The 16482-nt window shown below is 55.5% G+C and overlaps 2 protein-coding genes across 2 annotated transcripts; both read left to right on the top strand.

The window, feature by feature from the left end:
• The first annotated feature begins 734 nt into the window (after nucleotides 1-734).
• Nucleotides 735-4416, top strand: HOXA11 (homeobox A11). Its single transcript, XM_060019917.1, has 2 exons — nucleotides 735-1468; nucleotides 2900-4416. The coding sequence occupies exons 1-2, from the start codon at nucleotides 739-741 to the stop codon at nucleotides 3130-3132; spliced, it is 963 nt and encodes a 320-aa protein (XP_059875900.1). The 5' UTR covers nucleotides 735-738; the 3' UTR covers nucleotides 3133-4416.
• Nucleotides 4417-11058: 6642 nt separating this feature from the next.
• Nucleotides 11059-14092, top strand: HOXA10 (homeobox A10). The gene is made up of 2 exons (XM_060020647.1): nucleotides 11059-12641; nucleotides 13816-14092. The coding sequence occupies exons 1-2, from the start codon at nucleotides 11681-11683 to the stop codon at nucleotides 14088-14090; spliced, it is 1236 nt and encodes a 411-aa protein (XP_059876630.1). The 5' UTR covers nucleotides 11059-11680; the 3' UTR covers nucleotides 14091-14092.
• The last annotated feature ends 2390 nt before the right edge of the window (nucleotides 14093-16482 follow it).

The raw sequence follows: 16482 nt of genomic DNA, 5'->3' as shown, positions 1-16482 counted from the left end.
CCATGAATGCGAGCGTGTAATCAAGTCACCGTGCAAATCGGGCGAGCCACGAGGCAGGCACATCCACGGCTGCAAACCCTGTCCCGAAGGGGGTCCGGCCAAAGTCGGAGGCAGAGGTGGTTCCCAAAGCAAGCCTGTGGTAGGGGGACAGCGAAGAAGGAGGTGCGAACGCGAGCCTCCAGGCGAATAGATTCCAAGACCACGCACGGGCCACGCAGCGACCAGCTCCCACCCGGCCACCCCCAGCCTGTGGCTTCCCTCACCCGGGGAGTGGTGGGTGTCAGGAGTTGAGCTCTCTCACCGCCCTCGGCGCACTCGAGGGCCAGGACCGTGCAGCTGAGCACAAGCAATTGGCACGGGGTAGCACCCAGCCTCGCCGCGCGCCGGGAGGCCCCCCCAGCCAACATGAGTTACACCGGCGATTACGTGCTTTCGGTGAGAACACCGAGTGACGATCTGTTGCTTCCCCTGAGGTGGCTACAAAGAAAGGAAGCTGGGGGCGGGGGGGGGGGTGTGGAAGAAAGGAAAGGAAAGGGGGGGGGAAAGGTCCGGACTAGCTAGCAGCTTGTCAATTTCAACATCGGGTCACATGACCAGCACCTCCCTGCTAAGGATGGGGATAGATTTCCACGTCAGCTTACGTCTCCAAATTTCTACTTCACGGATCCGCTTCAAAGAGGCAGCTGCAGTGGAGAATCATGTTAAGCTCGGCTACTGCGGAAAGCCCAAGGTAGCCCAATGATGGATTTTGATGAGCGTGGTCCCTGCTCCTCTAACATGTATTTGCCAAGTTGTACTTACTACGTCTCGGGTCCAGATTTCTCCAGCCTCCCTTCTTTTCTGCCCCAGACCCCGTCTTCGCGCCCAATGACATACTCCTACTCTTCCAACCTGCCCCAGGTCCAACCCGTGCGCGAAGTGACCTTCAGAGAATACGCCATTGAGCCCGCCACTAAATGGCACCCCCGCGGCAATCTGGCCCACTGCTACTCCGCGGAGGAGCTCGTGCACAGAGACTGCCTGCAGGCGCCCAGCGCGGCCGGCGTGCCTGGCGACGTGCTGGCCAAGAGCTCGGCCAACGTCTACCACCACCCCACCCCCGCCGTCTCGTCCAATTTCTATAGCACCGTGGGCCGAAACGGCGTCCTGCCACAGGCTTTCGACCAGTTTTTCGAGACGGCCTACGGCACCCCGGAAAACCTCGCCTCCTCCGACTACCCTGGGGACAAGAGCGCCGAGAAGGGGCCCCCGGCAGCCGCGGCGACCTCCGCGGCGGCGGCGGCGGCGGCGGCGGCGGCGGCGGCAGCGGCCACGGGCACGCCGGCAACTTCAAGTTCGGACAGCGGCGCCGGCGGCTGCCGGGAGGCGGCGGCGGCGGCAGAGGAAAAGGAGCGGCGGCGGCGCCCCGAGAGCAGCAGCAGCCCCGAGTCGTCTTCCGGCCACACTGAGGACAAGGCCGGCGGCTCCAGTACGTATAAAGGCAGCGCCCTGCGCTTTATGAAAGGGGAGTTGGAAATCTAGCGCAGCACCGCTGTTAAATTTTTATATGCTGTTTTATAAGCATATAAGGTTTATGAAGGGCCTTTAGGTTTCCCCCAACAAAACTTTGTTATAAAAGGCGGGATCACGTGGCGAGTGCTGAAATTGGCCGTGAAATACCCACCGGCCGAGGCATGCCTGCAAAAAAAAAAAAAAACCAAACAAAACAAAACAAACAAAAAACCCCACACAACTGTCTTTTTCCCTTTTTTCCCTTCTCGGCTCCCAAGCCCAGCAGCTCGACCCCTCTCGGGACCAGGTCGGGGCTGGGGAGCCGGAGGTGGGCGCCTGTAAATTCCCCTTGCAAGGGCTCCGGAGCCTTTGATAGCGAGGTAATCCGGAGATTTTTATAAAAGCCATGTGTTGCGCCGGGATTCCAGTCCCGGCCGGGATTCAAAGACATCGCTGTTTAACGATGGCACTAGGAACGTGTTTAACAGATAAAATAGCCCGCTTAGCTCGAGTAATACATTAAAAGAAACAAACTAACCCAAAGTTGGCCTTTTTGTCCAAAGGAAGCCATTTTCCTGTGGCGCGGTGGCAATTACGTGCCGCCTTCTGTCCGACTGCATGTTACAGTTGTTATTCAATCTGTCAAAAGCGGGTTTTTTTCTTTACTTCTGGTGGAGTTTTATTGAAAGGGGAGCAAGTCGAGCCTGCCCGCAGCTCTGGGAAACCCCTCGTTCCTCCACCCTATTGGAATAGCACCCCTGCTCTGCCGGGGGGACCAGGATGGCTGTGTGGCCTTGGTGTTCAGGAAAGGCCCAGGGTAGGGGGCTTCCGCTGCCACCTCCCCACCTCGCGGAAGCCAGGAGGCTGGCCGGGGAGGCAGGAGCTGATGGCCAGGACTCAGGCTGACGAAGACCCGGCAGCTGCCCCATATGTTAAGGAGGGCCGAGTCCCGCCGCAGCCGGGAAAGACTGGGGCTGGGGCCGCCTTTACTGCCTCGGGAACTGGCCGCCCAGGTGCTGGAAGGTGAAATGTCCGCGGGCGGGCGGCTGTTTGTTTAGTCTGGCCAGGCTGTAGACAGCCGGCGACCCCCGCTCGCTGCTTTGAAAGCGGTTTCAGCGGCGCAAACTCGCCTGTTGCAGTGAGGAGCCCTCCTTTCTGCTCTGGGGCAGAGTAAGCAGCTTCCCTGGGGGCCTATCTAGGGAGCTGACTTTTATCTGGAGCTGAGCCTCCGCCGGCAGCCTCTCCCCAGCCGGCAGTAGGAACCTGAGGCAGGGACCTGGGGGGACCTTGATGGGGCTTGGGCAGGGCCTCCAGTCCCTGCGGCCAGCCCTTTTCCTCCACTTGGGGCTCTGGGATGGACTGCAGCCGTCACACCTGGCTCTCTCCCTGCCTCTTTCTCCCTTCACAGGTGGCCAACGAACCCGAAAAAAGCGCTGCCCCTACACCAAGTACCAGATCCGGGAGCTGGAGCGGGAGTTCTTCTTCAGTGTGTACATCAACAAAGAGAAGCGCCTGCAGCTGTCTCGAATGCTCAACCTCACTGACCGTCAAGTCAAAATCTGGTTTCAGAACAGAAGAATGAAGGAAAAAAAAATTAACAGAGACCGTTTACAGTACTACTCGGCCAACCCGCTCCTCTAAGGCTCCAGCCAACTGGAACTGGGTGGGGGGCTTCATACACATGAGATTATATGCAGATTTTGACCTTGACAAGGTCACGGCACGCGGTGACTTTTGAAGAAATGCGATGTGCAAGAGAGGGGAGGCTACACGGAGACAGCCTGGAAGGAGGCCGCTCGGGGACGCTCCTGGGCATCGGTGGTTAAGATTTCTAACAATAATTGGATTCGGAGAGTTGTGCATCAGCGAGAATGAATGGTTCGGGGCCCCTGGTGGTTCACTCTTGGAGACTGCAGAGCTTCGGGTTGGGTGTGGTCTCCATCAGGGACTGGGCCCCCTCCAGACCCCCTGGAGAATGACCCCGACCAGGGACCCTCCACATGGAGCCTGTCCACTTCCAGGACCCCTGCGTCAAGATCTCCAAACCCAATTCAGTTTGGGAACAGGAGCAGAAGGAAGGGGGAGGATTCCTAGACGTCCGGATTGGGGCTCCTTTCCAAAGCCAATGTGAAAGACGACTGGACTAAGAGGACGCTGTGAGGTGGGAGAGGGCTGCTGATCCTTGAGGGAAAAATAATCTACTATTCCAGGTGGCATTAGGGGCTCTCCACCCCCTCCTAGCCACTCACCACACTGTCCCAGGCCTGAGCTTCCAGCAGTTGACTTCTGCAGCTCACCTAGTTTCTCCTATGATTAGGGTGTTCGTCCTGGCCTGCCACTCTGGCCTAAAGCCTAGTGACAGAGCAGACCATTCCCTGAGGTGGAAGACATCAAAAAGCCGAGAGGCTGCACCCAGGCCGCTGGCCCCCAGATCCCTGCAGGAAATGCCTGTGGAGTGCGGCAGCTTGGCAAAGTCTACAGCACGCTTAAATCAAGCTTGGATTTGCTCAGCGGAGCGGCGGAGCAGCAGAGCAGCAGGCCTGGCCAGCGGTCCCCAGCTATGAGGGGCTTGAGCCCCCCCAAGCACCCAGTTCCCACGCCGCGCTCTGCCCTTCGTCACCCCAGAACTGAGCTTGGAAGCTTCCAGCGACCTTCCAAGAGCTCGAGAGTGATTTGGAATTATTTTAAAAGATAAATATTATATTATATATATATATTTCCCTGAAAGAACCAAAGCAAATTTTAAAAGATGCAATGTAGAGGGGTAGAAAAGATGAAGAAAATATTTAAAGGCTCTATCTGTTTACAGTGTTCCATGGTTAAACTCACTCACTGCTAAAAATATTTGAATGTACGCTTCATACAGGGATGGTGTTCAAAAGACTTGTAAATAAAGGAACTATAACCTATTTTGTTTGAGAATATATATATATTTTTTGCCATTAGTTGATTGCCTTTGGGGTATTGGAGGGGATGGAAAGTGTGTCGGGAATGGTCTTTTTAATTTCTTGCATATTTGAAAAGTGTTAGGGAGATGCTCTGAGGTTGTTCGGCCCTCCAGGGTCTGGGGACCTCAGCTGAGAAAGGCAGGCACCCTTCCATTAAATCTCCTCTGCCCCCCTGTGTTAAGAAGCGTCTGGTGGCTCTGTTTGTAACAGGAGTATTGGCCTGTCCTCCATTCTCACCCACTGCGTATGTCGCAGCATGTATACAGGTGACAGGGCACAAGGAAAATAAAGACTGTGGAAACTTGAGTATTGGGTCCTGGTGTGACATTTCTCTCCCCGCTTGCCTTTTACTGCCAAATGTCTGCCCCCCCCCAACACCAACACCACTCCCCCTTAGGAAAGGGGCAAGTTACTAGGCCCCTGAGCGGGTGGGGAGGTGACTTAGGATTTAATTCCATTAGAAGCCAAACTTAGGAAGCCAAGGTGAATGGCCAGGTCCTTGGCTTCCCTCACATGGGGAAGTGGGGTCCCAGGAATGGGGTATCTCAGGGCCTGGAATACGGGGCTTCATCCCCTCAAACTGACCCCAGCCCTGGGAGAAAGCCCTGGGGCTTGAGGTGGCCAGTGGGTCTGATCCCAGGCTGGACTCACTTACCTCAAGACCAGGAGGCCTGAAGTGGAAACACTCTAGGGTGCCCTGGGGAGCCCTGCAGCAACAGGGAGACTGGTCTGGGTACAAAGACAGAGCAGAGTCTTAGGAGTCTCTAAGAGCACTTTCTTTTCTCCCCAGCTCCCGGTTGAGGCTGCCTTTTCCCTTTGGGGAAAGAAAGATACTGGTTTCCTCTTTGTTTCCTGCCTTTGAACTTCTGCCTTAAATTTGGACATCACCCATAACCTTGAGGAGCAGGGTGAAAGGCCAGAGCCTTTTGTTGCCCACCGCCCCCCCATCCCCACTCTCTCCCTAGCCACTCAGGCAGGATCAGAGCAGCAGAGAGGATGGAATTTGGAGAGAGGCCCCAGACCCCATAGCCCCGCTCTGTTTATTTGTTTGTGTGTTTGTCTAACTTACGCGACTGGGGAAATCAAACTCAAAGAGGAATGGGACGGACCCCGGAGATGAATGCCTAGGTTGATAGACACACAGAGGTGAACAAGGACTCTCCTGGGGGCAGGGAAGGAGTGGGCAGGGAAGCCTAGGATTTAAGGAGACTTCCTTTGGGACGGTTAAAGATTAACCAAGTCTCACAAGTTGCTACAGAGAGTCTAGCCAGGAGGACTGTTCGAGGGCGGGCGGCAAGCGGGCGCGGGTTTGATTTCTGAGCCCTATAAAAGCCTATCCTCCGATGGCTGTGACAATGTGGTCGTAAACCCGTCCGGGGCCGGCCAATTTGCATATTTGGAATGCGCCGCTATAAACCCGGCTGGGATTTTGCAGCAATTTCTTAGATGTAAAAATGAGATCTCTTTAGCAGCGGGCTGGGCACACTCTCGCTCTGTCTCTGCCTTGAGTCTGCTCTCCTTTCCCGGCTCCGGGCTGGAGTTCGGGCCCGGCCTAGGCGCTCAGCCGCCACGAGATGGCGCACTTCCGATCAATGTCAAAGCCGCCGGGGAGCCGGGAACCCCAGCGCATTTCTTGGCCTTTGTTCGCTTCTGATACTAAGAGCGGCACGTTACGTTATTTCACTTGTCCCAATCTCCTTCGTGTCAAAAAAAGGGGGCCTCACCGTCAAGTAGCGGTTGGTGCTGTAATTTAAAGCAACGCGTCTTCTCTAGGCCTCGCAGGCGTCGCGGCGCGGAGAAGCCAGCTTTCCCTTGGCAGTGATTTCGGAAATGTGTCAAGGTAAGAGGCCACAAGTTTAGCAATTTCAATCTGGCTGGGGCGGGAGTGGGGCCGGTGTCTGAGCAGGGCTGGGAAAGTGGCTGGGTTTGTGAGCTGGGGGGTGACGCTATAGGCGCTCAGCCCACTCGACCCCCCTTCTCTCGTCACCCCCTAAGGTTGGAAAGCAGGGGGGGGAGGCCTCAGTGGAAAAGCTGACGATTTTAACTCTATGCGCCAGCATTTCACCTAAGGCGATCTTTAGATTTTGTAGAAATATTCAGAATGGGATGAGCCTGGGGTGGGAAGCATCCAAGCAAAAGGGTCCCGGCTGTGCTGGGATACGGGACTGTGGTGGTAAAAAAAAAAAAAAAAAAAGGGTGGGGGGAGATGGCGGGACTGGGGAAAACTGAAAGTTTCTACTCGAAACAATGATGTGGTCAGCGACCGTAGCCACTGGGGCAGGCTTATTCCCTGGGGCAGAAGTCTGGGAGGTAGCTGGTTTCCTACTATGTGTGATCTCTAGGTTTGCCCAGCAGATTGGGGGTAACATTTGTTCCAAAAAAGGCCAATTCAGAAAAGTAGCATTATATTTTTGAGGCTGCCAGGGAATTCTATGTTGCTTATTTGGAATGTGCCGCTATAAACCTGGCTGGAGTTTCGCAGCAATTTCTTAGATGCAAAAATGAGATCCTTTGCACACTTTGCAAATGCGCAAAAAAATGTCTTGGTAAATACCTATACATTTTCAAAGGCTGGCACCGAGGATAAACTCTGATCAAACAATTTCTCCATCAGAGTTGTCATAAAAGAAGTTTAAGATAATCATATCGCTTACATTTCAGAGGCCAGCTTCAAATTTCCTTTTTTCCTAGTTTTAAATTTTTTATTCCAGTATGTTTTCATTCGTTTCTCGAAATGGTTATTTTCTTTTCACAAATATACTCAGCATGGGTGAGTGGCGGGGGGGGGGAGTCTCAGAGAAAGTAGGTGCCGCCTGTGTGTGCATGTATAATTTTGCCGATCACAGTCACTAGTCTTTGTTGAGCGTGGTCTGAGTGGGCGCCCACATGGTGCTCTCTGCCGCCTGAGCCTTCCCTAAAATCCCAAAGCTGCCTCTAGTTTCAAGGCCAGAGGCAGTTTATGATGGATGAAACTAAGGATATTGCAATTGAGGGGTGTATGTGAGGGGTGAATGAAAAGGCCCCAACACTCCCCCCATCAGGAGAGAAGGGCCAGTTCAGTGGTTGGATATAGAAAAAAAAATTTAGGGACACATTGCACCTGATTGATTCTAAGCAGACACATCAAATACTGTATCCCTGAAAAGGCTGACATTCTTAAAGATGAACAGGAGAAGAAGTTTACTGCTCACCCCCCAAATTTTAAATATGCGGTAAATGCGTGAATCAAAAAAGTCCAGAATTTTTGTTAAAGCTGGATTTGTGGAAGTAGCATTTATTTTTCCTCTCTGGGGCTGCACCTCAACTCCACAGCTGATCAGATAATTCTGAGCCCAGAAAACATCGAGAGTGACCTCCAGATACAGATTGTTTACTGGCTATCTCAATCTCAGTACCTGGTATTTTTTATAAGAATATTTTTGGTAATAACAGTTTATTGTTTCTCGTGGTTTGCAAGGGCCTACTCAGGAGAAGCAATCCGCTATCTGGTGAACTGCATGGTAATCCTTGCCAAAGGGCTTATTTCACCAGCCTGGCATTTACTTCGGCTCCATAGCTGAAGGGACATGTAATTAACCAGGTAGAAATGAGCAATATTTACTCCTAAATAAAACGTGGGCCCTGGCAGCTGCACAGGCCTGGTTGAAGCAAGTAGACACCAGAGAGTTTTAGGTCAAAGGCATCCTGACCAACAAGAGAGAAATTCGGCAGCTGGGAAAGAGGGTGAAGGAGAAAAAAAGAAGGTAAATGGTCAAGAGGGAGAGAGAGTGTCCAGAAGCCAACCCATGCTGCAACTGAATTGTTTTTCTTAATCTCTTGGGGGTGGGGAACCCCCGGAAAGCTGAGATGATCGATAAATGGAATATTTTATTGAGGAAGCTAACACCTCGGTGTTACAGTCTGGGGAATGTGGAGGCTTGGGGGCGGTTGGGGATGCTGGGAGCTCTGAGACAGACTGAGAAGGCAGCAGGCGTTTTACTTGAGCTTCTGCTGTGTGGATATCTTCTTGTTCGAACCAGCCAGCCGGGCAGGCCAGTCTGCTTCCCAGGCGCATCTGCGGGCTCTCCACACACTCTCCGCTCAGCGGTGGAGGTGGAGTGGCAGTCTGGGCCAGAGAGGGGATCCCACACAGGCTTACATATTCTTTTTTTTTTTCCAAGCAAGAAATAGCACAAACTCAACGTCACGTTTGGTTTATTAGAAGAGGGGAAAAGACACTGGAGAGAAACATCCAGCTTTCCCCAAAGGTCCATGAAGACCCAAGTGCCAATGCCATGGTGTGTGAGCCCTCAGCGGGCCTTCCACCTCCTCTACTCCACAGCTGAGGCGGCCTTCTCATAGCAGATGCGCTACCAGACTATTTGTAACCTTGGTTGGAGCGTGCATGCTCTGGGATCCCGTTCAGCCTAGAAGCCCATTTGGCCACCCTACAGAGCTCTAACTAGACTGGGCCTGAGCTGCCTACAGCCGGGTACCCAGCTTGTCTTACTAGTCAAACTGGCAGGGCTGCTGATTTCCCGGAGAGTCCTGGAACATTCTGGAGACCCCAAGGAAAAGGCTTTGAGGGGTCTGTGAACTCCCTGAAAATAACGGGTCAAATTGTGGGAATGCACAGATGTGCATTTTTCACAGGATAAGAGTCAGAACGTGGCCTTAGATTTACCAAAGGGGGCTTTAACTTCCAAAAAGGTTAAGAAAGACAGGTTTAGATCCTTTAGAGCGTTGTCTTTCACTTAATTTTTTAGCCTTCACCATCTCAAGCGTTCTCTGCTGCGGCCACTGGTCTTTCCTAACCTGTGGGCTGGGAAGTCGCTTTCTGCATTTTGTCTGAAAAGGCACCAACTCCTGGCTCACTGGCCTGCTGGAGCTCATTCTCCTCAAGGGACCCTCTCTTGTACTTGGAACCTACTTCCCACTGGGCAGAGATTTCCTGAGAGGTATGGACAGTGCTGAGGGGCAAAACCCCCTTCTCAGGCAGTTCTCAGCTTTGTGGCATTTCCCAGTAGCACTGCTGAGCACCAGAGTTCCAGTCAGTTTCACTCTCCTTGCAAGGTGGGTAAGGGCCAAGCCCATCTGGGGAAGGATCCTGGGCTGCTTGGTCTGAAGCTTTTGGTACTCAAGTTCGTTGACCTCGTGGGCCTAGCCCGATTAAAAGTTGCCTTGGCCTTGGGCGTTTGAGCGATATGGAGAGTGAAGGACAGATCCTGATCTCTCGCCACAGACCCCTCACTGGATTCGGCTGCGTCGTTACTACAGCCTCAAGACCCTGTCGGATTGGAGAGAGCCGACTCTCTCATGCTCTCTCTCCCCTTTTCTCCCTCTCTTTTCTCTCCCTCTGTCCTTCTTTCCTTCTGTTCCTGTCTTTCTCTCTCTATCCCTCTCTTCTCCACCCCAGACGTCCAGTCCGCAGAGCTGGTCACCACAGGGCGCAGAGGTGTAAGTGGCTGGAGCGCAGCGCAAGCGGTGGCACGGCCTCCGGGTGCTGCGCGCCGAGCAGCCGCTGCCGGCAGAGACCGCAACTGCTTACTTGCGTCTCAGAAGCCAGCACCAGGGCTCTGCCGTCAGCTCTCGCATACGCGCTCTCTGTGTCCTCTCAGGCTCGGCTTCCTCCTCCGACTGAGTTCATATTGGGAGGAACAAGGCCAAGTGCCTGGCAAGTCACCCGGAAGGCAAGGGTCTTTCCCCGCCGCCGCCCGCAGCGGGATCCCGGCGTTCAGCAGCTCCAGCCAAGCCCTCTGCAGGGACCGGAGCTGGCGGAGTGGGCAGGCCTGGGGCATCCTGGAGAGCTCTAGCCCGTAGGCCAGGGGCAAGGCAGCGGCCTCCTGGGCTCCCTGGATCCGGCCGGAAAAGGTCGCATTTCCTGAGACATGTATGAGGCCCACACTTGGGGGCTAGCGCCCTGGGCCTGCCGTTTCCAGTTGACTGAGAGCGCGGTCCCTACGGCCAGGGAAGAAGGAGGCCCCGGTGTCTGTTGAGCAGAGGGCCTGGCCTCCGAACGCGCCTATAACTGGGCCACGAGCCCAGCCAGGCCTCACAGAGAACGGATTTCCTCACCGCGGGCCTCGTTAAAATGCGCACACTGCGGGAGTGAGGGATGCCCCAGCCGTGGGTTTGGAGGGGAGGGAGGAAGAGGGGAGGGGACCGAGAGGCAGGAGTGTGGTGACATTCGTTCTTGTCGTAGCCTCCGGCAGCGTGCGAATGCCAAGGCTAAAGGGAGAGTTCCAGGAGAATTGTGTGGCAAAGGTGTCCGTTTGCCACCCCCCTCCAAGTTTCCCCCTCCAGGTCTTCGCCTCCTGGTAAGCCAAAAACCCTGAAGATCAATGTTTTCTTTCACTTCCCCCAAAGGCGTATGAGCTTGGAGGCTGCCAGGGCCATGTGGCTGCGGGGTGGCTGGACCTCGCTCTGGCCTTGGAGTAAAAGGGTGGGGAAGTCTCTCAGTCAAAGTGGTCAGTCGCCTCGACCCCCCACTCGTGGCAGCCCGCGAAGGTTCACCGACAGGAGCTGCAGAGACGGCAAGCCAGGTGAGCACGCCATAGGTAAACTTCCTAACTGGATCAACCCACGGGCGGAGGAGGAGCGGAGCGCGTACCGGGTTGAGAGGCCAGGGCGTTGCATTTTGGGGAGAGTTCTGTGAGGGATGCAAGAAAGAAGCAGCAACTGCCGGCTTCCAGTCTGCTCTGGATTTCGGACACTCTGAGGATCCTGGTGACCTTAGGAATAGGTCCACCACCTTGGGGAGACAGCTCCAGGTCCAGGGCTGAATGGGAAGAGCTTGAGGCCCTGACGGCCCCCCTTAGTGTCTAGAGTGCACCGAGGTCTGGTGGCTGATTCCGAAATTAAAATGGGGAGCACCCAAGGCGGGCCGGGGTGCGCACCGTAAACACCCCACTTGTTAACTGCGCGGGGCCCAGGGGCCCTTCAAACAGGCCCCAAAGGAGGGCGCGCGTCTGGGCATGGGCGGAGCGAGCCCAGGGGCCAGGGCCCCCACCAGCCACGTTGGGGTTGCCCCCGCAGCTCCTGGCCTTTGGGCTGAGGTATTGGGTGTGCGTCTCGCGGCCCATCAATACAGATTACATATTTATATCAATCGCGGGCTCGGAGGGCGCCCTCGGAGAGCGGCCCCGCGCCTACGAAACCAAACTGGGAGTGGTCGCGCGGAAACTCTGGCTCAGGATTGGCTGCGGGCGCTCGCCGCGGTGCGGGGGGATTGCTAATCGTATTCAGCATGTTTTGCACAAGAAATGTCAGCCAGAAAGGGCTATCTGCTTCCTTCGCCAAATTATCCCACAACAATGTCATGCTCGGAGAGCCCCGCCGCGAACTCTTTTTTGGTCGACTCGCTCATCAGCTCCGGCAGAAGCGAGGCTGGCGGTGGTGGCAGCGGCGCGGGGGGCGGCGGCGGCGGCTACTATGCCCACGGCGGGGTCTACCTGCCGTCGGCCGCCGACCTGCCCTACGGGCTGCAGAGCTGCGGGCTCTTCCCGGCTCTGGGAGGCAAGCGCAATGAGGCGGCGTCGCCGGGCGGCGGTGGTGGCAGCGGGGGCCTGGGTCCCGGGGCTCACGGCTACGCGCCCGCGCCTATAGATCTGTGGCTGGAAGCGCCCCGGTCATGCCGGATGGAGCCACCCGAAGGGCCGCCGCCGCCGCAGCCCCAGCAGCAGCCGCCGCCCCCGCCGCAACCACCCCAGCCCCCGCCGCAGGCCACCTCGTGCTCTTTCGCGCAGAACATCAAAGAGGAGAGCTCCTACTGCCTCTACGACTCGGCTGACAAATGCCCCAAAGGCTCGTCCGCCGCTGCCGAGATGGGCCCCTTCCAGCGGGGCCCGCCGCCTGACGGCTGCGCCCTGGGCACCTCCAGCGGGGTGCCAGTGCCTGGCTACTTCCGCCTCTCTCAGGCCTATGGCACCGCCAAGGGCTACGGCAGCGGCGGCGGCGCGCAGCAGCTCGGCGCCGGCCAGTTCCCTGCTCAGCCTCCGGGGCGCGGCTTCGACCCGCCACCCGCGCTCGCCTCCGGTTCTGCGGATGCAGCCCGGAAGGAGCGAGCCCTCGATTCGCCGCCGCCCCCCACGCTGGCCTGCGGTGGCGGCGGCGGCGGGGGCTCGCAGGGCGATGAGGAGGCGCACGCGTCGTCTTCGGCTGCGGAGGAGCTCTCCCCCGCCCCTTCCGAGAGCAGCAAAGCTTCGCCCGAGAAGGACTCCCTGGGTAAGCAGGGCGCGCTGAAGGGCCTCAGTCAGGCGGGCAAGCAGACAGGCAGACCCAGAGAAGGGAAGGAGCAGAGAGCCAGGAGTCCGCACGGCAGCCGGTCGGCCTTGGCCCGAACTGCAGGCAGGCTGACCTTGTGAACTTGCTTTTTAATATTTGGGCGTGGGAACGCAGTAAAAATTCATGTCAGGCTTAGCGCCCCACACCAAGACGTCCTCCGGCTGGGGGCGAGGACACCGGCAAGCAACTCCCCTCTTGTGCGTGCCCTTCTCCGAGCCGAGCCCCGGAGCACCCTAAGCGGTGGTCTGGGCCCAGCCTGCCAGGCGCGGCCCACGCGGGGGGGAGGAGGAGGGAGGGAAAGTGTCTCGCCCGTAGATAGCGCGGATGTTTGTAAGGCGTCCAAAATAAGCAGCCGCCAGCACCAATAAATAAGCCCATTAACCGGCGAAGTTCGAGTTTACGATCCCCCTTGCTTTTCTCAAAGTTGCCGGAGGGATGGGAATCCTCGTTGCGGGGAGAAGAAAAGGCATATGCAGCCCGGATGCCTGGGCCCTGCTCTGAGAGTCAGAAAGGGGCCATTTCGCTTCCCCTGGAACTCGAAATCGCCCAGATTGCACGTCCCTGGCTCCTGGAGAGACGTGAGGCAGGGCCCTTGACCCCCAATCAGTTTTTCGTGCCTTCCCCATGTCCCATCTATGTCCTTCTTCCTCTCCTCATCAGGCCTTGGGCAACCAGGGAACTGGAGTGAGACACAGCCACGTGGCCCGCCCCCCCCTTCCAAGAAACCAGTCTGCGCCCCCAGCCTGGGGGCTGCAGGAAATGCTAGTCTGCCTCGGGGCGAGAAGCACAGAAAGGCGTTAAGTTCAACATATACAGCCTGCCCTCCCAGGCCGTTCCTTCTGCAGGCACCTGGCAGTTTTGTGTTAAAACAGGTGTTTGGAAAAAAAGCGGAGGCAAATGTAAATTGGGAGAGTAGGTGTAGATTGGAGGCCCACTCGATTTTGCACATGACTTTTGGAGGAGCTGCTCTCCCTGGGCAAGCTAAAGGGGGGCATAACTCTCTCCGTGTGACTCAGGGCATCCCTCTTACGGTAGGCACGATCCGAATTCACCCCTGTGTGCAGCCCGCGTGGCCTCGATTTAACCTTCCCCTCTTTATTCTCTTAAATGCCAGGCAATTCCAAAGGCGAAAACGCAGCCAACTGGCTCACTGCAAAGAGCGGCCGGAAGAAACGCTGCCCCTACACCAAGCACCAGACGCTGGAGCTGGAAAAGGAGTTTCTGTTCAACATGTACCTTACTCGAGAGCGGCGCCTAGAGATCAGCCGCAGCGTCCACCTCACGGACAGACAAGTTAAAATCTGGTTTCAGAACCGCAGGATGAAACTGAAGAAAATGAACCGAGAAAACCGGATCCGGGAGCTCACAGCCAGCTTTAATTTTTCCTGATGAAGCTCTAGGCAATGCGGTTCTTTTCGCTTCCAGAGGGCCGTTCTGCCCCCTCTGTCTTCGGCTCTGCCCAGGAACTCGCACCTGTGCCGGAGCCCCATTCCTCCCTCCCACACTCACCATCTCGCTGGCTGTTCCATCTGTGCAGGGCTGGTTTGTTCTGACTTTTTGTTTCTTTTTCTGTTTGCTTGGTGCTGGTTTATTTGTTGTTTTCTGGGGGAAAAAGCCATATAGCGCTAAAATTCTATATACAGAGATATTGTCCTAAATGTAAAGCGGTGACAGGGATGGTTTGCTGTCTTGGGGTTCCACTGCTTGAAATGGCCTCTGTCCTCCTGGTCGAGCTGGTTTCCTGCAGGGCCGGCAAACCTAGCCAGAAGGCGGAGGTCGCATTGTAGGCAGCTGAGGTGTCTGGCCTGAGGTCAATGGTGCAAGGAGCTGCCACCGGGCTTGCCTGCCTGGAGTGCTGGGCTGTGTTTAATCAGGGGATACAGGCCCCTGGGTCTCTTTTTTCTTTCTTCCTTTCTTCCTTGGCAAAGAGAAGGGCTTGCAGGCATGGACACACAGGTTGGCAAAAGGGCTTGACGTGGGCTGATTGGCAAAACTGAGAAAGTCAGAAAGATTAATTTTTCCTTCCTCTGTAAGATATCCCAGCTTTAAAGGAAGAAAAGAATGACCAGGAGAAGGAAACTTCTCTTCCAGTTTGTGTAAGGTCTCGCATTGTGGGACTAAATTACTTCAGTCTGAATTTCCATGCCCTTCTGGCTGTAGATAAATAATCATATGTTGTTTTGTTTATACCTGCAGATTTAGTGGATTTTTTGTCATTAAATAATTGTTACCACTGGTAACACAACAAGCACACCATAATTCTCTCTATCTTGTGGAGGTTTTTTTCCTCGTTTTTCCCTTTTTTCTTTTCTTTTCTTTTTTTTTCTTTCTAAAATTCACGGAAGCCAAGGAGGGCTGGGGCAAGCGGAATAGACTAGAGAAGGGAGACACTGTTGGGTTTCCTTTATACTGTGAAGTTACATGCATAAAAGGGTCAAACCTGTAGGTGCAGAAAAAGAAAAAACTATAAAATACAAATCTGTATAAATGTCTATTATTATGAAAAATTGCCAATCTTGTTTTATGCAAATGCATTCTATCGTTATTATAAATGTTAGTTCTAGCTCTATTTACTTCTAATCTTAAATCAGAATAAATTAATATTGTAATGCTGCTGTGCGTGGAAAAAGACGATGTTTATGTTCTTATAGAATAAAAGCTGTGGAATGAAGCTTTTTAATTTTACCTCTTTTTTTTTTTTGACTTCTTATCTTCACCTTCCACTTTATCCCGTCCACCACTTTTACAACAGGAGGACTAGCCCGCGCCCCCTGCAATTACTTTAGGCATCTATTTAAATATTACCTAGACGGTCGTAATTTGTCTGGGCCCTATAGCCCTGGTGCCGTAAGGTTTGTCGGCTTTTGTTCAGTTTTATGACTTGCTAGTATATCTGGATTGTGGCTGTCTTGGACCAGTGGTTTCAGTTGAGAGGGGAGCTGCATAGACAGAGGAAGCCAAACAGGATTTCTTTCGGGAGACCCCCGGGAGGTTCGCAGAGGCTGCTTATTTCGTGGGTCTCCGGGTGCTAAATGACCCCCAGCCTAGGACTCCGGGGAGCAGGCTGGGCCCACAGCGCGTCACTAGCGTCCGCAGCAGCGGTTAGGTAGACCGCGGCGGGGCTGCATGGGTCCTCCCTCCCCCAGCAGGCCTCCCCGACCTGGTCGCCCTCGGCGGGGCCACGCGTTTCCTGCTCGCGGGAGGTGGGGGGGGCGACAGCAGGGGGGAGGGGGCGCAGGAGCGCGCACCCCGGCTGGCTGGCTGGCTGGCGGGGAGGGAGAGAGGGGGAGAACGAGTGGCAGGGAGCGAGCACGGGAGGCCGAGGCCAGACAGGGAGCCGGACTCCTTGCTGTCCCTTGCGCTTTCGAATCGCCCAGGGCTGCCGCCGCTCGGCGCCGCGCCGGGTCGCTGAGCTGCAAGATTTGGGAAACCAGCCCGCACACTGCTCGTTCCCTCCTCTCTTCTCGCTTTCTCCCCTCCTTCCATTTTCCTCTCTCTCCTTTACCTCCCTTCCCTTCTTCTCCCAGGTTTACCTTACCGGGGCCGGTGGCTTCTCCCTCCGTGATGCCTTAGCGGCAGCCCGGAACACACAGTGACAGCGGCGGGCGCAGGTTGGCGAGGGGCCGGGCGCGATCACAGGGTTCTCCTCTGGCGGCGGCGGCGGCAATAACGGCGGCGGCGGGCGAGGCAGCTCCGCGCGGGCAGCACCAGAACTGGTCGGTGATTTAGGTAGTTTCCTGTTGTTGGGATCCACCTTTCTCTCGACAGCACGACACTGCCT

Source organism: Delphinus delphis, chromosome 9, assembly GCF_949987515.2.
Source record: "Delphinus delphis chromosome 9, mDelDel1.2, whole genome shotgun sequence".
NCBI classification, from domain to species: Eukaryota; Metazoa; Chordata; class Mammalia; order Artiodactyla; family Delphinidae; genus Delphinus; species Delphinus delphis.
Note: the sequence above shows the minus strand (reverse complement) of the source record. Positions and strands in the feature narration are given on the sequence as shown.

Excerpts from the sequence above, each read along its gene's own strand:
- HOXA11 (XM_060019917.1), top strand. The coding sequence starts at position 739 with ATGATGGATTTTGATGAGCGTGGTCCCTGCTCCTCTAACATGTATTTG. Across the intron at positions 1,469-2,899 it reads GGACAAGGCCGGCGGCTCCA|GTGGCCAACGAACCCGAAAA; the intron begins GTACGTATAAAG and ends CTCCCTTCACAG.
- HOXA10 (XM_060020647.1), top strand. The coding sequence starts at position 11,681 with ATGTCAGCCAGAAAGGGCTATCTGCTTCCTTCGCCAAATTATCCCACA. Across the intron at positions 12,642-13,815 it reads GCCCGAGAAGGACTCCCTGG|GCAATTCCAAAGGCGAAAAC; the intron begins GTAAGCAGGGCG and ends CTTAAATGCCAG.